Consider the following 18,550-nt stretch of genomic DNA (forward strand, 5'->3'; position numbering starts at 1 on the left):
ATCATGTGACTCTAACATTTCAATGTTTGCTTTTATAAGCAGACACAGGTTGTATATGTCTAAAGAAATATGCTGTATTTTCCAGCATACAAGTCAAATTCTTCAGACCAAAATTTACAGTCAAAACCAGGTTAACTTATACACCAAGATGACTTTGGAGGACCAAAAGTTCCATGTGAAATGCAGCAGATTTGGAATGATAGTGACGATGACCGAATGCTTACATTAGTTTACATGTTATACCACTATTGATTTGTATGCCAGAAAATACGATACTCTCAGAAAATTCAGCTCATAATTTGGCTTTCTGGAAATATTAGAAGAACGGAAAAAAAAAAACAAACAACTAAAGGTGTAAATATGTTGGAGCAAATAAATAAACAATTGTAGAATTTTGTAATATTTTCATTTTTTTTTTCTTCCTCTTCTTCTGGGATTGAATTACATCAAATTCTTTGCATGTATTCATTTATTTATGTCATAAAAAAAAATATTAACATGAAGCTTTCAGATGTTGACTGCATGAAGTGGATTTGTACACAATTAGCTATTTTTCAACTAAAATACATTTATTTTATTTATACAAAAAATATTTCTTTTACCTTTTTTTTTTTTTTTTTTTTTATGAATATCTCATATTTTTCGCTTTTTGGAAAAAATTATAGGTAAAAACAATTGATAACAAGAATATTTTCTTTCGAAAGAAAAGAATTAATTCAAATGTTATGAAAAACAGAATGAAAAATGTATGCGCACACACACCCAAGTACACATGCACACACAAACACACACACACACACACGCACACACATGCACACGGAGTGATAATTCAAACTATCAGGAAAGTTTAGATATGCATTATTTTATCAAGCTTACTAATACTGCAGTCAAAAAAAATGTATGGATATGCCTCAAATTACAGGCCATCCTAATTTCGATGGCTCATTTTAAAATTTCAGATTCCCAATAGATGGTAAATCTGGGAGTTTGATGTCTTTAATTTTCTGTGGAATGTTCATTTCTTTGACAGCTGATACAGCTCGAGCGGGTGCAGCAGCGATACCAGCCTGAAAAATAAAATTCACAGCGTTAAATATTATAGATATAGAAGGAGATAAACTGAACAAAGGAATTTCAACCGTGTTTTGTGGTCTGCTACCACAACAGCTCCTTTATAGGATCCGGTTAGCTCAAGACATCATCAGGAGGAACCACGTCCGGTTTCGGCCCCTACTCCTCTACTGTTTTGACGTGGCGGGGCCCCTCCCTTTCGGAGGTGTCTACAGCTCTGATGTTGGGTGCGTGTCTTCTTTCTTCTTCTTTCCTCTGTTCCCTGGCCTCTTCGATATGGCATCAATGAGTGCCAGTGGATGACTGACTGTCCCGTCAAAATTCCCTTTAAATACCTGCTGCTAGGCTCCAGCAGGCAGCCCTAGCAAGTTGTCACATGACACTGTCTCAACTGTAACTGACCAATGAAGGTGCGTAGTCTTAGCCCACGCATTCTCTAAACGACCGTCACCTGTCAATCAGCGAAGCTAATTCAATGTCAGCTTATCTCACCTAGTGATGTTATTTTCCTGCCAGCATGTTATGACTTTCAAGCTAGTTTTGGTCTTCCTGCTTCAGCCATATATAGAAGCTGGCTTTTTCAACCGCCTCCTGTACTCTCCTTATTAGTCTTCTCAGCTAATTCATTGTTCATTCTATTAATGTCACGTCATGTGGCCAACCAGGTTATCAGGTGTTGGTACACATCGCTGGTCACAATGCACTTCGCATCGTTTTAGCCTTCAAATAACACCGCCCCACTGGTTAAGCGAGCAGGCCAACAGAAGAAAGAGTGAGAGAAAGTCATGGCAAAAGAGTACAGCAGGGGTCGCTACCACCCCCTGCCAGAGGCTCATGGAGCTTTAGGTGTTTTTGCTCAATAAACACAACGCCCGGTCTGGGAATCGAAACCGCAAGTCTGCTGCCCTAACCACTGGCCATTGTGCTTCCATTCTATTACTGTAAAAGGGTAAAAACCCCTTCAGTTATGGACGACCATGAAATTGCACCTAGTCCAGACAAGGTTGTTTTTGGAAGACCAGCAGTCACCCATGCATACCAGCCTCTCCTCTACAATGCCACTGATGTTATCCAAGGGAAAGGCAAAGGCCGATACAGCTTGGCACCAGTGATGTCACAACTCATTTCTACAGCTGAGTGAACTGGAGCAACATGAAATAAAGTGTCTCGCTCAAGAACACAATACAGAGCCCTGCCTGAGAATTGAACTCACTACCACATGATTGTAAGCACGATGCTCTAACCAGTGAGCCATGCACTTTCACTTCTATTAATGTATCTTTCAAATTATTTTCATTCAATAAAAGTTTGAGTAGCTGAGGACTTCTATCTGGTTTCTATTTACGAAGACCTGTTGAGGCAAGTGAAATCGAAATCAAATTCGATGACTGGCATCCGTGCTAGTGGAGTGCTAAGAGCACCATCCGAGCATGGTTGTTGCCAGAGCGGCTAACTGGCGTCGGTGCCGGTGACATGTAAAAAGCACCATTCGAGCGAAGTCGTAGCCAGTGCCGCTGGACTGGCTCCTGTGCAAGTGGTACGTAAAAAACACCATTTGAATATGGCCATTGCCAGTACCGCCTACACTCTCGGAGTGGTTGGCGTTAGAAGGGCATCCAGCTGTAGAAACTCTGCCAGATCAGATTGGAGCCTGGTGCAGCCATCTGGTTTGCCAGTCCTCAGTCAAATCGTCCAACTCATGCCAGCATGGAAAGCAGATGTTAAACGTTGATGATGATGATGATGTTAACAAAGGAGAGGCAAATACAGAAGTAATGAAATATTAACAGACACCACAGTCCTGAAGTACTATTCCCTATCTCCATCCGTAAATAATTCTTTCTAATTTTTGTCACAAAGTCAGCAATTTTGAGAGGAGGAGAAGTCAACTACGAAGAACTTGGTGCTCAACTTGCACTTATTTTATTGACCCTAAAAGGATGAAAGGCAGAGTCGACCTCAGCAGAATTTGAACTCAGAACGTAAAGCCTAGAAAAAGTACCACAAAGTATCTTGTCTAGTATGATAGTGATTCTCTAGCTCACTGCCTTTTCGTCTGCAAATATATATGTATGTGTGTGTGTGTGTGTGTGTGTGTATGTTTGTGTATCTGTGTTTGTCCCCCCAACATCGCTTGACAACCGATGGTGGTGTGTTTAAGTCCCTGTAACTTAGCGGTTCGGCAAAACGAGACTGATAGAATAAGTACTAGGCTTCCAAAGAATAAGTCCTGGGGGGTCGATTTGCTCGACTAAAGGCGATGCTCCAGCATGGCCGCAGTCAAATGACTGAAACGAGTAAAAGAGTAAAAAGAGAGAGTAAGAGTATACTAGAGATAGACCATGGAAACCTAAGAATAGACAGTTGAGTTAGACCAGAGAGTATTGGAGTACACAAAAGACAATATGCAAAAGTGGTGTTCAACTCTTGCCGGTATCTATTATAGTCTAGGCCATACAGTTTTATGAAAGATTAGCACTATGACCTGTCATTGCCGGGTCATAGTGCTAGTGCATGCATATACAGCTGCATGCATGCGCACGTACACGCGAGTACTGTCCAAATCTCTGACCAATCGCATACAGCTAGCTGGCATTCAATTGGCGTATCAAGTTTCGGGCATTTTGATTGGGTTTTGGATAGAAAATTCACAAAAAAGTCACTTCTATTGATTTTTTAATGGCTTTGCGGGGTGACTGGGGAAATGTAAAGATGTGCACGACCACCCTTGGACGATTTTGAATGACCATAGAAAGTGTGAGCCCTCTAACTGAAAATTTGTGGATTTGTATAAAGGACACACACACACACACACACACAGACATTTTGCGGTTTATATATATAGAGATTTGCTTTACAAAACCAGGCCTTTAAAGCCTTCATTATTCAGTTCGCAGATTTGACTGATGTTCATAATGGAAATACTACTTCCAAGGGTCAGTAAAATGCAAAATATTCAACATGAATACTGGTTTTGCAATATTTTGATTGGTCTACAAATCATAATTGGTAAAAAATAGCCAAAAGCAAAAAAAAAAAAAAAAAGAGGTAAATGCTAGTATTGCAGTAATGTTTACTGTGTAATTAATCCTCGTCAGTCTAAGGAGAATAATCACGTAGTTATTTCAATTGCCGAACAACTATAATTACAAAACCAAATATAAAGCTTCTACATGACCATCCACTCCTAGCAACAACAAGTGTGAGCAATCCAACATACAATGGATAGTGAAGAGGAAAAACCAACACACATTGATTAGTTAAAAATTACATCTATAGTAAGGAGAAAGAAAAAAGAAATAATTAGTTTGAACCATTAATTCTGTTCAAGAAATATAAGGGAGAAAACTCTGGAGTGTAAAATAAATGTGGAAATGTAGTGTAGAGTGAGCCTGACATTGGTAACTATGGTTTTACAACTATAGACATAGTGTTACACTTAGTCGGTTAATCATAGTCACATAGGTGCAGGCATGGTTGTGTAGTAAGAAGTTCACACTCATCAGTCTTTTAATATAATGGATCATCATCATCATCACCATTTAACGTCTGCTCTCCATGCTGGCATGGGTTGGACAGTTTGACATGGAGGTGGCTAGCAGGGAGCTGTCCAGACTCCAACTGCCGCCATGGGTGCATTAGTGCAGCACCAACATCAGTGCTTTTTAAGTGGCACCGGCACCTAAAAGACAAGCCTGTATGTATTGAAGACAGTGATTTTTCTTAGCCTGATCACGCATTATCAAGTGGAGTAAATTGCCACCAAAACACAAACAACGCTATTGAGCTACAGATATCAGTAACAATTATAATTTTGAAGGGTAATTTTTTTGGCAAATCTCTTAAAATGCTACCATATAAGAACAAAGATGAAGAGCAGAAAAAGATAGATTTTTTTTTTACAAAAAGGCATAAGAGCGGCTGTGTGGTAAGTAGCTTGCTTACCAACCACGTGGCACCTTGGGCAAGTATCTTCTACTATAGCCTCAGGCCGACCAAAACCTTGTGAGAGGATTTGGTAGATGGAAACTGAAAGAAGCCTGTCGTATATATATATATGTGTGTGTGTGTGTGTGTATGTGTGTGTGTGTGTGTGTGTGTGTGTGTGTGTGTGTGTGTGTGTATGTATGTGTATATGTATGTGTGTGTCTATGTTTGTCCCCCTAGCATTGCTTGACAACCGATGCTGGTGCGTTTACATGCCCGTTACTTAGCAGTTCGGCAAAAGAGACCAATAGAATTAGTACTAGGCTTACAAGGAATAAGTCCTGGGGTCGATTTGCTCAACTAAAGGCGGTGCTCCAGCATGGCCACAGTCAAATGACTGAAACAAGTAAAAGAGTAAAAAGCTCAAAATGCTTCTTGAAACAATGCCATGAGTTGTGATTCGACTGGAAGCATAAATAAACTGGACAAATCACCAATCCTATGAAACAACATGCTACTGCTGCTACTACTACTACTACTACTACTGCAACTACCTTTTCAATTTGTTGATCAACATATTAATTGAACAACAAGATCTCTGGTATTCCAAATGAGAAATTTGTAAAACTAGATTCTCAGTTCAAATATACCCTGGTGGCACGTCTGTGCTGGTGGCACATAAAAAGCACCCACTACACTCACGGAGTGGTTGGTGTTAGGAAGGGCATCCAGCTGTAGAAACACTGCCAGATCAGACTGGGCCTGGTGCAGCCTCCTGGCTTCCCAGACCCCAGTCAAACCGTCCAACCCAAGCTAGCATGAAAAGCGGATGTTAAACGATGATGATGATGATGATGATGAATACTGGTTGGGGAAAAAAAAACCAAGTTTCTAATACAGCTTCTTCATGGAGAAATTGCAAACCCAATCCCACTTGGGATTGCAAACTCTCAGCCCAAAATTTGATACTGCTTTCCTCACTAATATTTGTTTTTTAACTAATCAATAAGTTGATTAATCATTTGGTTAATCAATCAAGCAGCTGAGTTAGTCAAAGTCATTTTGTTGCCATTAGCAACCTCATCAATCACATGCCCTCTCTACTCCAGCTCAACTTCTGGCTTAATGACAACCCTGAGATACAACAAAATCTGTTTCAACACATGGCATCACATCAAGAATCATGCAAACCAAATCTATAAACATAAAATGCACAAACATAGAACTTACCTCAGTTTTTTCCAGCTTGTTTTGTTCATCAATTCTAGTGAGAATTTCAGACATGTTAGTTTCCAGTACCATTCCACCCATGACTAACTCAGAAAGAATATAATGGACCTACACAAACACAAAGTTACATGTTATCAATAATGTTTCAACATTTTTTGTATATTTATATTTCTTCATAAATAATCATCAGCATTCTTCTAAAGCAAAAAAAAAAAAAAAATGCTCAAAAGTAATTTTGTTAAAAATAAACCAAGGCTGATTCATTCAAGATTTCCAGAATAACTTTCACAGTTCTTGGCAATTACTATATTTCATTGTCATACTTTAATTTATTTTTACCAATCTCATAAAGTTGTTCTGTTTGAGATATATATATAATAATGAAGAAAGTTGCATATCAGTTAGTTAGATATATGTAGCTTTTATTAAAAGAAAGCAATTATTAAATCTACACTCTCAAGAAAATTCTTTAAAATTCCAACTTTAATTTTTTTTTCCTCTTTTTTTACTTGTTTCAGTCATTTTGACTGCGGCCATGCTAGTGCACCGCCTTTAGTCGAGCAACTTGACCCCGGGACTTATTCTTTGTAAGCCCAGTACTTATTCTATCGGTCTCTTTTGCCGAACCACTAAGTGACGGGGACATAAACACACCAGCATTGGTTGTCAAGCAATGCTAGGGGACAAACACAGACACACAAACATATACGCACATACATATATATACATATATACGACGGGCTTCTTTCAGTTTCCATCTACCAAATCCACTCACAAGGCTTTGGTCGGCCCGAGGCTATAGTAGAAGACACTTGCCCAAGGTGCCACGCAGTGAGACTGAACTCAGAACCATGTGGTTGGTAAACAAGCTACTTACCACACAGTCACTCCTGCACCTAATGTAAATTTTTTTTTTTTTATCAAACTGTGGTTTTCAAACTTCATTAATTATTGAAGAATCCAACTCAACAATTCAGTTTTAATTCACTGCGAGATAAAAAAAATCTTACACAGTGAGATAGCATTTTCCCTCATGTCTTGCTCCTTTCTCACTCTTTTCATTTCTTTATTTTCTACTTCTATTCCTCTTATCATTCCTCTTAGTCATTCTCTTTCTCTATCTTGTAATTTTTCCTCCTTCACCCAATTTCTTTCCTTGCAATGCTGTCTCTTTCTGTCAATCTACTGTTTCTTTTCAATTATTTTCATTAAATATAAGTACCATATTTTAATGTGTATAAGGAACCCGTTTTTGTGAAAAATTAGGTTAAAAAATATTGGAGTTTCTTATACATAGATAGTATTATAATCCCTTACAAAAACGTTTTTCCAAATTTTAAGCCCCCAAAATTAGGGGGTTCCTTATACACATTAAAATACAGTAATTACAAAGTTTTCTAAGTTTTATTTGGTAATACACAAATGTGTATGGATCTTTTTGGTTTGAACGGCAGTTTTTTAAAATAATTTCCACAGAACTAAACACTTTTAAACTTCGTATACTGGTAGAATGTGTTTATAAAACATCTTTTTCTCTTGGCTTTATTGAGAAAAATCTATAGTTTGTAAGATATTTGTTGTTTTTTTCTTCAATTTCTGCAATTTCAACCAATCAATAACGTCTATTGGGGTAAAAAGCATTCTGTGCCATATGAATATGTCCCTCGTTTAAGAAACAGATTGGGTTTATTTACATTTCTGAAGAAAAAAGATACCCTTCCCCCCACCCCTAACCCTAAAACAGATTGAAATGCAATAGATCGATACTAGGGTCATAATTATGGGTGGCAATTTCATATGACACAGCTAGAAAAAACTGCCGTTCAAACCGAAAATATCCATGTGTATAATCTTGTAACACTTAGCCATGTTATAAGAATAAAACAATATAAACCTATATTGAGTTCTTCTTTCATCATGATGTACTACGATGACCCTATTAGAATCTCTCTCTCACCACCTATATAAATATATGGGTGTATATTTTTTTATATCTCCTGTCTATTAAATAATATATTTATATAGACTTACTGTCAACTCATTTCACGCTCATCAATTCTGATGGAAAGTAGCAAGTCTGACAACTGAAAAAATTCAGTTTCTAACCCACAACATTGCAATCAGTTACAATAAAGTCAGAATTATACATAAGCACTTTCAATTATCAGACCTGCAAGTTTTCCTCAGAGGCTATGAAGTCCTAAACAGAAAATGAGTTGACAGTAAAGCTAACTAAATGTGTTGTTAGATACATCATGTACAGGCATTAAAATATATATATATAGATCAAAAGAGAAAGAGAACAACAAACAGTGTCATGACTTATTATACTAACTCCAATAAGTCATGATGACATCATCCCCATCATTAATTAATGTCCGCTTTCCATGCTGACATGGGTTGGACAGTTTCACAGGAGCTGGTGAGCCAGAATATTGCACCAAGCCCCTACTGGCAGCTTTGGCATAGTTTCTACTGCTGGATGCCCTTCCTAATGCAAATCACCTTATAAAGTGCACTAGATGCTTTTTTATGTGGTACCAGCACCAGTGAGGTCACCAAGTAACTTGCAAAACAAGGCCCTTAGCTAAGTGTGAAGTAGTATTAAGGTTGTTGGCTTTGTACCAGGCGAGGAGGAGAGGTTAGGGTATAACAGAGGGACAGAAGCAAGTGTCTTGCAACGAAAATAATAAAGAACTTACCTTATCAACATGAAAAATTAAATCTAACTCACAGACATTTTCAAAACACTTGTCCAGAGTTTCAACAAATACCTAAAAGAAAAAAAAAAAGCTATATGCAAAACATCTTTAAGATTGAAACAATAACAATAGAAATATTGATTACTCTTTTACTTGTTTCAGTCATTTGGCTGTGGCCATGCTGGAGTATCGCCTTTTTAGTCGTGCAGATCGATCTCAGGACTTACTCTTTGTAAGCCTAGTACTTATTCTATCGGTCTTTTTGCCGAACCGCTAAGTTGCGGGGACGTAAACACACCAGCATCGGTTGTCAAGCGATGTTGGAGGGACAAACACAGACGCACAAACATATACACACACACATATATATACATATATACACACATATATATATATATACACACATATATATATATATACACACATATATATATATACACACACATATATATATATATTTATATATATATATATTCGACAGGCTTCTTTCAGTTTCCGTCAACCAAATCCACTCACAAGGCTTTGGTCGGCCCGAGGCTATAGTAGAAGACACTTGCCCAAGGTGCCAAGCAGTGGGACTGAACCCAGAACCATGTGGTTGGTAAGCAAGCTACTTACCACACAACCACTCCTGCGCCTGCATCTGGAATAATGAAGATTAAATCTTCAAAGATTATTTTATGTTAGTAAGCCAGGGCCCCAGTATTGTCATATGGTGAATCCAGGATAATGTATTAATTTTGATATGGTACTATGAGATTGGATTAACTGTGATCAAATTTGGTTTGATATATATCTCCATAACTCAGTATGTTTCTAAAAGAATCCTTCACTTACAAAGAAATAGAACCAAGTTTTTGCCTGCATCATTCTGTGATGCACCTGAACACATTATCAGTGATGTTTCATGGTGTCATTACAGGTTTCAGGTCTTTCAACATCAGATACCCTCACCCAGACAGCCCAACTGGGGTTGATCAAGTCCTAGTTTGTATCCAATTAGCATTGCCCTTGGTAGCATGGCCCCATCCAGGGTTCATGCCTCCTGATCCACAGCCCCTTTGAGACAAACTCTGCTGTCTCCACAGCCAAACTGATGGCCCTCAGCCTACTGGCCCCTGCAATGCCAAAAACCTCTCGAAAGAGCTGTTCTTCACTCCTGCTCCAGAGCGTCAGCTGCAGGGTCACTCCGAAAAGTTCTATCTGCGACGATTTCATCTCAATCGAAGGAGAGGGGCTTTCTCCGTCTGGTTTGCGGATCCGTGGAATAAGCTGCTGGACGAGATAGTGAAGATGCCAACGACCGCTCGGTTCAAAGACTCTCTTGACCAGAAATGGCCTGAACTCTTTGCATGAACACCACCCTGTACATAACTCCATGTCCCCCTACTTTTTGCTTTTTGAGCCAAAAAATTAACTTAACTATCATTATTTAACACCCATTTTCCATGTTGGGATGGGCTGGACGGTCTGACAGGGGCTGGATGGTCTGACAGGGGCTGGACGGTCTGACAGGGGCTGGCTAGGTAGAAGACTGCACCAGGCTTCGCTGTCTGTTTTGGCAGGGTTTTTATGGCTGGAAGCCCTTCCTAACACCAACCATCTTATCTTGAATTATTTTTGTTTTACCTGTATGAGTATCTGTATGAGTATCTGTCTATACTGATCAAAAATTCACATAAAAACCAAAACAAAGTAAATTTTACTCACCTGAATTAGATCCAAAATACCAAGCTCACTTTCTGATGAATCAACACAAAACACAAAGTATAAAGTCGCGTAGTGCCGATATATAAGTTTGAAATCTGCCCCACCTATCAGCCTAAAATATAGAATCGCATAGTGTTTAAGATACATGTCTCAAATGTGTTTCTATATCGATTATAACATTACAATAATTACAAATTAAAATTACCTATAATACAGTATTTATACACAATATGCTTTTATCTTTAATACTTAGACCTAACAACAGGCAATGAATTTCTGGAAAGAAACATCATTTGTGTACAAGAGAGATATTTGATTTTTCATCATTGATTTCTTTACCGTGTCATTTAACCATTTAGTATTCACATTACTCCATCAAATCTTAATTATTCTCGTTGTCTTACAAGGGGGTACTGAAAGGTTCTTCGCTTTAAGGGTATCATGAAAGGCCTGGTTAAAGGACCAACTTTCCAAGTTCTTTTTCAGGGCTTTGAAAACCCGAAGGAGTGCTGTAAAAAGCATCCGAATCTAAGAGGGGAATATGTTGAATAAAATCATAATTAACTAATCCTCCTGTATTTCCTTTTACCCAAAGCCAGGACCTTTCCAGCACACCTTCATAAATTAATCATGCATTATTTCATAGCTTAGAGATTTCCATAATCATCATCATCATCATTTAACATCTGCTTTCCATGCTAGCATGGGTTGGACGATTTGACTGAGGTCTGGCAAACCAGATGGCTGCACCAGGCTCCAATCTGATCTGGCAGAGTTTCTTCAGCTGGATGCCCTTCCTAACGCCAACCACTCCGAGAGTGTAGTGGGTGCTTTTACGTGCCACTGGCACAAGGGCCAGTCAGGTGGTACTGGCAACGGCCACGCTCAGTGTGATTATTTATTCTTAGAATGACATTGTGGTTTCAAATGATGGATTGTGTAATGCATTGTGTTCTTGAGCAAAACACTTCATTCCACATTGCTCCAGTCCACTCAGCTGTAAATGTGTAGCCCCTGCAATGAAATGGTGTTCCATTCAAAGGGAATATTGTTATCTCGGATACTTATACAACATGGAAACCAGGTAACCAGCTCTACGAGTCATAGGACCCACCATCGTCATTGTTTAACGTCCTCCTACTATGCTGGCATGGGTTGGATGGTTTGACAGGAGCTGGTCAGAGCAGAAGACTGCACCAGACTTCTGTGTCTGTTTTGGCCGTTTTTAACAGCTGGATCCCCGCTTCCTAACACCAACCACCCAGCAGAGCAGACTGAGTGCTTTTTACGTAGCACCAGCACAGACGGGTCATAGTAATGTCCAGCAGTTGGTGACGATTCTTCTATACATGCCTTCTGAATTGGTCATACTCTTTACTCTTTCTCTTTTACTTGTTTCAGTCATTTGACTGCGGCCATGCTGGAGCACCGCCTTTTTTTTTTTTAATCGAGCAACTCGACCCCGGGACTTATTCTTTTGTAAGCCCAGTACTTATTCTATCGGTCTCTTTTGCTGAACCGCTAAGTAACGGGGACATACACACACCAGCATTGGTTGTCAAGCAATGCTAGGGGGACAAACACAGACACACAAACACAGACACGCATATATATACATATATACGACGGGCTTCTTTCAGTTTCTGTCTACCAAATCCACTCACAAGGCTTTGGTCGGCCCGAGGCTATAGTAGAAGACACTTGCCCAAGGTGCCACGCAGTGGGACTGAACCCGGAACCATGTGGTTGGTAAACAAGCTACTTACCACACAGCCACTCCTGCACCCTGGTCATGTAAACAAATTTTAAGAAAATTTTATAAAGCTACTTACGTGCCACCCTCAAGGAAATTACAAACGTTATCATCTCTTTTGGATACAAGATGGAAAGTTTCTCTGATAATCTGCTGCTGGACATCTTCAGGCTGGACAAGGAAATAGAGATTTTGATTTGTTTTTTTCCAGTTTAGAGTTAGAATTAAAAAAATATATATAAGAAAACAGAAAAAGAAAACCAAAGTCAAAATTTAATGATGGAATTTAATTTCGTCTCCCATGCCTTTGTGAGTGTGTGTATGTGTACACATGCATGTGTGTGTGTGTGACTGCTTATAACTCAATATATTCTCTTATATTCTTTTTTTCCTTTTGTTTGTTTCAGTCATTTTGACTGCAGCCATGCTGGAGCACCGCCTTTCCTTTTCATCATAGTTCTACTGACCATCACAGGAGTTTTAGACTGGATGTTCATGAGAACTCCTATAGGCTGATGATGTAGTTCTCATAACTGAATCTACAGGGAAATTAGAGAGGAAATTCCAGGTGTGGAAGCTAAACCTAGAATCAAGAGATCTTAAAATAAACCTAGCAAAAACAAAATTCTAGACAATAAAGATGAGAATCCTGGTACCTTCAAGGAAATGGTTTTGTTTGAAATGCAGAAAAGTAGGTAAAACATCTATATATGTTGTACCCAGTGTAAGCTGTGGGTACAAAAGAGATGCAGTGGAACCAATGACAGGCATCGGTCATGTAATGCATATGAATGAAGACAGATGTATCAAGAAATGCCTATCTCTAATTGTAGAGGGTCTGTATGGATGGGATAGACCCAGGAAGACATGAGATGAAGTGGTGAGAAAGGATCCTCAGATGTTGGGTCCCACAGAGGGGATGACAAGGGACCAAGACTTCTGGTAGTTTTCTGTGTTTAAGAAGAGGCATCAAGCTAAGTAAAGTCGGGGGTTGTCCTTGCATACAGGCATGTCCCTAGCATCCCTCTTCAGTTGAGTGATCCTAATCGTGTGGGCTTATGGGTGCTGGTGCCATGTAAGAAGCACATGTGCCAGTACCACATAATAGTGCCCATGCCAGTGCTGCATAGCAGTACCCAGCAAGTTCTGTAAAGTGGCTGGTGTTAGGAAGAGCATTCAGCCATGGTAACTATGCCATAACTGACATGGAACCCAGGCAGCTCTTCAGTTGGCCAGCTCCTGCCAAATCATCCAACTCATGCCGGCATGGAAAATGGACATTATATGATGATGGTATATGTATGTGTGTCTGTGTGTGCACATAAACATATATATATATATATATATATATGCTGGACCTTTCATCATGTTAAACCATTAATCTCCATACATTTTTTCCTCTCATCCTTTTCTATCGAAGAGCATAGGTTTGAAATGTCAAGACTTTTTCCACTCCTCCCAAGTGTCAAAGTAATACACCTGCTTGTTGTTCCGTCACTTGTCTTTTGTTTTCTGTACATTTGAACCATGTATAAATGTAAATGCAATGAACTAAACCAAAAAGGAAAAAAGACAACGCAGGGGGTGGAGACAAGTTCTAACAAATAAAAGAATGGAGAGAGACTTAACATTTTAGACATTAGTCCTTCATTAGAAGGAAAGCATAGGAGGTGTGAAAAAGCAGAAAAGTGGTCAGGAGCCAGGTTGGAATGTGGTTGGAGGGGAAGCCATATAGAAGGGTATCCATATTGTAAAAAAATTATGAGGGTAAGCCACAAACATGTAGAGGTGTGCAAGTGCAAAAGTATAGTAGTATAGGTTGGTGCAGAAGTATAGTGGTATAGGCGGTGAGCTGGCAGAAACGTTAGCACGCCGGGTGAAATGCATAGCAGTATTTCAACTGCCATTACGTTCTGAGTTCAAATTCCGCCGAGGTCGACTTTGCCTTTCATCCTTTCGGGGTCGATAAATTAAGTACCAGTTAAGCACTGGGGTCGATATAATCGACTTAATCTGTTTGTCTGTCCTTGTTTGTCTTCTTTATGTTTAGTCCCTTGTGGGTAATAAAGAAATAGGTATAGGTTGGTAGGAGTGTGAAGTGATGGTAAGAGTGCATGAGAAAAGTGTGACAGTGAGGTGGGTGTGGGTGTGCAGTAAAAGGGAAGACAAGAGGAATGTGGAGGGTGTGATCCAAGTGTAAGCAGGGGTATGGATGTGAGATATTGTTGCATGGAAAGGGAGGAGGAACAAGGAACAAAAGAGGGAGAAAAAACATGGCAGTTGCAGGAAAGAAGAGAAGAATAAGAAAAAAAATGGTGAAAGGATAATTACAATACAACACCAGTACAAAAGGAGAATTAGTGAGGCACATGGTGGGGTGTAACGTGTATAAACAGGTGGGAAAAAATAGTAAAAATGAAAAACTGAATAAGCGATACATAAATACACATACATATATATGCAAAAATAATTGCACACACACATATATATATATATACACATATATTGACAAATATAGGCGTAGGAGCGGCTGTGTGATAAATAGCTTGCTTACGAACCGCATTGTTCTGGGTTCAGTCCCACGGCGTGGCACCTCTGGCAAGTGTCTTCTACTATAGCCACGGGCCGACCAAAGCTTTGCGAGTGGATTTGGTAGACGCAAACTGAAAGAAGCCCGTCGTATATATGTATGTATATATGTTGCCCCCCCCCCCAACATCGCATGACAACAGATGCTGGTGTGTTTACGTCCCCGTTACTTAGCGGTTCAGCAAAAGAGACCGATAGAATAAGTACTAGGCTTACAAAGAATAAGTCCTGGGGTCGATTTGCTCGACTAAAGGCGGTGCTCCAGCATGGCCACAGTCAAATGACTGAAACAAGTAAAAAAAAAGAGTAAATGTAAATCCTTATATGTCGTTTATAAATTCTTAATTAAAATTGTATTCACCTGTAGAAAATGCGCTATAATTACCAAATGGTAATTAAGACCAACTCCATATGAAAAGGGGAGATAATCTAATCTTAAGAATCAAGACTTCTTTAATGATGACTTGTCATTAAGGAAAAGGACATTTATTGTTTGATAAGAGGACAATCGTGGACACAGGTTTCTGTCTTAATAGACGTTTTCTCCATGACAGTTGTCCAACCTTTTCTCCATTAGTCAAGGGAGTTAGACTTAGAGAAAAACAAAAAGAAAAAAAGAGTTGGAGTGGCTGTGTAGTAAGTAACTTGCTTACCAACCACATGGTTCCGGGTTCAGTCCCACTGCATGGCGCCTTGACCAAGTGTTTTTGACTATAGCCTCGGGCCGACCAAAGCCTTGTGAGTGGATTTGGTAGACGGAAACTGAAAGAAGCCTGTCGTATATGTGTGTGTGTATGTATATATACATACATATACATGTGTGTATATATATATATGTGTGTGTGTGTGTTTGTTTGTCTGTCCCCCACCATCGCTTAACAACTGATGCTGGTGTGTTTAGGTCCCCGTTACTTATCGGTTCGGCAAAAGAAACCGATAGAATAAGTACTAGGCTTACAAAGAATATGTCCTGTGGTCGATTTGTCCGACTAAAGGCGGTGCTCCAGCATGGCCAAAGTCAAATGACTGAAACAAATAGAATATTTTTGACCTATTCGATAAAAGCATGTCAACTTAAGAGAATTCTTGAGTCTTGAAATCATCTCCCCTTCTAATATGGAGCACATTTTAATTGCTATTTGGAAATTACAGCACACCTAGAGACGGTCATAATTTTAATAAAACTAAGAATTCGTGTTGAATGGTATATGATATACCTGTATTTGTCCATATTCAAATACATGCCATTGGCCACTTTGAGGTATTTCTCTCGGCGTTTATATATATATATATACATATATATACAGAGAGAGAGAGAGAGAAATGTATGTAAGTAAAGTATACATACACACACTTTGGCATCTTGGGCAAGTCTCTTACACTATAGTTCCGGGCAGACCAAAACCTTGTGAGTGGATATGGTTATCGGAGATTCAAAAGAGACCGTCGTGTTTATGTGTATTTGTTCCTGCCACACAACTACTGGTGTTGATTTTTATTTACGTCCCCCGTAACTTAGGGGTTCATTAAAAGAGAGCGATAGAATAAGTAGTAGACTTTAAGTTAAGTAATGGGTTTAATTTGTTCGACTGAAAACACTTCAAGGCGATGCCCTGGCATGGCCGCGGTTCAATGCCTGAAACAAGCCAAAGATAAAACCACACATATCTACATACACAGCCGTGTGTATATTTAACTCTACACAAATATTTGGATTAACACGTGAATACAAATATTTCAGCAAAAATGTAAGAGAGAGAGGAAGGAGACACGTTACACGTAACTACACGACATAGACCTTCATAGTGTACAAGTGGAAGGAACAGTCAGGTGGATAATAGAGAGACAGGGATGAAAAGCAAAGTATGTAGTGAGGGCCAGATGGATATAGAAATATAGGGAGACATAGAGATACAGGGGAGGAGGTTATGTGATGGCGTGTAACATACAATTTATTGAAACCTCAATTCGTAACAGCTGGACAATGGAGATCCGCTCAACATATATGTGATATATATATTTTCAAAAACCGATTTTAAAAAAAAAATGTGTTTAATATTTTCTCATCTTTTAATTAAAATATTATTTGCTGCAGCTTTATAGAAAACAATGTTTCATAATTGCCACAACTTCTAAATATCATATATATATATATCCATATATGAACTCCTGTGTGTATATATATATATATATATATATATATATATATATATATATATATATATATATATATCCATATATGAACTCCTGTATATATATATATATGAACTCCTTTATATATATATATATATGAACTCCTTTATATATATATATATGAACTCCTTTATATATATATATATATGAACTCCTTTATATATATATATATGAACTCCTTTATATATATATATATATATATATAAAATGGTCAAAACTCCTCACACAGGAACTTAGTTTGATTCGAAAACCCCACTAGAATGGGAGAAAGCGCTAATACATGATCTAAGTTATATGATATATATAAAAAAATGTAATATACAAATAAATATCTGTAAATATAAACCATCCGATTTTCTGAGTACCTCATTTCTTCTAATATATATATATATATATATATATATATATATATATATATATATACCGGAGTAAACACATAAATGTGAAACAAGGTGGAAAAAAAGAGTACTCAAATACCAGTGGTAGAGTAATATGCTTTATTTATATATATATATATGATATTTAGAAGTTGTGGCAATTATGAAACATTGTTTTCTATAAGGTTGGAGCAAATAATATTTTAATTAAAAGATGAGAAAATATTGAACACATTTTTTTTAGAAATCGGTTTTGGAAAAACGAATCTCCAGAGGAAAGTGAGCATTCAGAAAGACTATCGAAATAAGAGCGTATAAAATATTTACAGGAATTTATTCCAGTTTAGTTAAAATATCAAATTTCAGGAGGAAAATGGTAAAAAAGGTTGGATTTTTGTTTCAACTTGAGAGAATCAAAATCCAATTTTATAAAAGTGGGAGGTGACCAGAAAAAGGCACAAGATAAAGCATTTAGTTAATTAATGTTACATCTACTCACATAAAACTGGAAAAATTTAGATAGTCTCGGTTTTCCGTGATTATTAAATACTAATATTGCCTTAATCATAATTTCGTTAAAGAAATAACGGGACAGCGATGTTATCGTTCCATTCTTTGATTGATGTTGACAACAGTGATGGCGTCATGACAGTCGACGACAGAGCCGCCTCTGCTGGTTTCTCGAAAAGCGCTTCAGCCGAACAAAGAATTTACTCATGCACAAAGGTTACTATATCTGCATAATCAGGATCCGCAACAACTCCCCTGACAGTTACCACGATCCTCCGTGGCCGTGTCCAACATACTTTATGCATTTGGCGTCATATATATATATATATAACAAAAATGCATATACGAAAAATCATATCTGTAGAAAAATCAGAATTGTAGAATTCTTTGTCTTATTATTTGGATCATATTTTATCATCATCATCATTTAACGTCCGTTTTTCATGCTAGCATGGGTTGCACAGTTTGATAGGTGCTGGCTAGATGAA

General features: G+C 38.2%; 1 protein-coding gene across 1 annotated transcript; it reads right to left on the reverse strand.

The window, feature by feature from the left end:
* Positions 1–393: 393 nt before the first annotated feature.
* LOC115222136 (AP-3 complex subunit sigma-1) lies at positions 394–18,210 on the reverse strand. The gene is made up of 6 exons (XM_029792269.2): positions 18,052–18,210; positions 12,473–12,564; positions 10,641–10,752; positions 8,931–9,002; positions 6,229–6,336; positions 394–1,067 (listed from the first exon to the last, which is right to left on the reverse strand). Exons 1-6 carry the CDS (start codon positions 18,118–18,120, stop codon positions 948–950), a joined length of 573 nt encoding a protein of 190 aa, XP_029648129.1. The 5' UTR covers positions 18,121–18,210; the 3' UTR covers positions 394–947.
* Positions 18,211–18,550: the final 340 nt, after the last annotated feature.

Source organism: Octopus sinensis, linkage group LG19 (assembly GCF_006345805.1).
Source record: "Octopus sinensis linkage group LG19, ASM634580v1, whole genome shotgun sequence".
Taxonomy (NCBI): domain Eukaryota; kingdom Metazoa; phylum Mollusca; class Cephalopoda; order Octopoda; family Octopodidae; genus Octopus; species Octopus sinensis.